At 53.6% G+C, this 1,458-nt stretch overlaps 1 protein-coding gene across 1 annotated transcript in view; it reads left to right on the forward strand.

The window, feature by feature from the left end:
* Positions 1-245: 245 nt before the first annotated feature.
* Positions 246-1,458, forward strand: part of ABCA7 (ATP binding cassette subfamily A member 7) — an 18,921-nt gene continuing 17,708 nt past the window's right edge. Inside the window, 5 exon segments of the mRNA XM_023512620.1 lie at positions 246-320; positions 405-498; positions 700-841; positions 931-1,043; positions 1,172-1,258. Of these exon segments, the coding sequence (XP_023368388.1) occupies positions 255-320; positions 405-498; positions 700-841; positions 931-1,043; positions 1,172-1,258 (502 nt within the window). The 5' untranslated portion in view covers positions 246-254.

The raw sequence follows: 1,458 nt of genomic DNA on the forward strand, positions 1-1,458 counted from the left end.
TTTTTTTTTTTTTTTTTTTTTTTTTTGAGCTAGGCTTCCTTTGGTTTACTTTACCTTTCTGGTAGAGGAGAGTCCCTTTTTCACCAGGTCTACTATTTGCCTCACTCTTATCTCTAATCAGAGCTTCCAGGAATCCTGCCCAGTGAGTTAAAGGAATGAGGTTCAGAAAGGGGCAGGGAGTTGCTGCAGCCACACAGCACATCCTCAGCCTCTCTGTCCTGACTTCTCTGTCCTGTTCCCTGTCCAGTCTCACCATGGCCTTCTGGACACAGCTGATGTTGCTGCTTTGGAAGAATTTCACATATCGCCGGAGACAGCCTGTAATGCCAGGCCAGGGCAGGGCAGAGTGGGTCAGCATCCCCCTCCACTGTACCCTACTATCTCCTGCCTGTTCTTCCCTCTAGATCCAGCTTTTGGTCGAACTGTTATGGCCACTCTTTCTCTTCTTCATCCTGGTGATTGTGCGCCACTTCCATCCTCCACCGGAGCACCATGAATGTAAGCCCCCCTTCCCCAGGGAGCAGACACTTTGTTTGTATAGGGGGAGGCAGATGGGCCAACCAGTACACAAGGACTCTGAGTACACAGTGCTGAGACCCAGCTCTCTGTCGCTGGAGGTATGCAATGAGTGGGAGAATGGTCAGATTATGGGGCTCTAGCAGAGACCGAAAAGCCTCAGTGCCAGGCATCTCTCCACAGGCCACTTCCCCAACAAGCCTCTGCCATCTGCGGGCATCGTGCCCTGGCTTCAGGGCCTCATCTGCAATGTGAATAACACCTGCTTCCCACATCCAACGCTTGGAGAGGAACCCCAGCTCCTAAACAACTTCAACCACTCTCTGTGAGCCAAAGGCAGTGGGTGCAGTGTTGCAGGCTTGGGTGTAGCAGTGCCTGCTGAAACTCTGCTGCCTGTCCTCCCTCTGTTACCAGGGTCTCCCGACTCCTAGCTGATGCCCATGCTGTGCTAGGGGGCCCCAGTGTCCACAGAACACTGGCTGACCTGAGGAAACTGATGCCCACATTGAGGGCTACACACAGCACAGGTGAGAAGGCTATAGTCCTCTAACCAGGTTTGGACTCTCTGTGCTTTGAAATGTGCATGGGAGGGGATGGAGTGTCTCAGGCCAAGGTGGGGTTTCTAACTTTGTGCTTTCCTGCATTCCTCCCCCAGCCTGGCCTCAACAGAGCGACCAGGCACAGGAGCAACCTTCACTACCCATGGAGTTGCTGGTGTCACTGTTGCAAGAGGTAAGGTGGGGTGGAACAAGTGTGACACTGGGATGCTGCTCCCTAGAGGTCCTGGCACTCTCCTGTCCTGGGCTAGCTGCCTCTCTCCTGAGGCCTCTGGTTCTAGCTGCTTAGGCTTTGATTGGACTGTCCTTGCAGCTCTCTGTGCCTGGACAGCATGCATATGGCCTGGTGATGAAGACTCCAGTCCATAGCCAGGTGTAGTAGCTC

The sequence above is a fragment of the Otolemur garnettii genome, unplaced genomic scaffold (genome assembly GCF_000181295.1).
Source record: "Otolemur garnettii isolate 467f Iridium unplaced genomic scaffold, OtoGar3 scaffold00029, whole genome shotgun sequence".
NCBI lineage: Eukaryota > Metazoa > Chordata > Mammalia > Primates > Galagidae > Otolemur > Otolemur garnettii.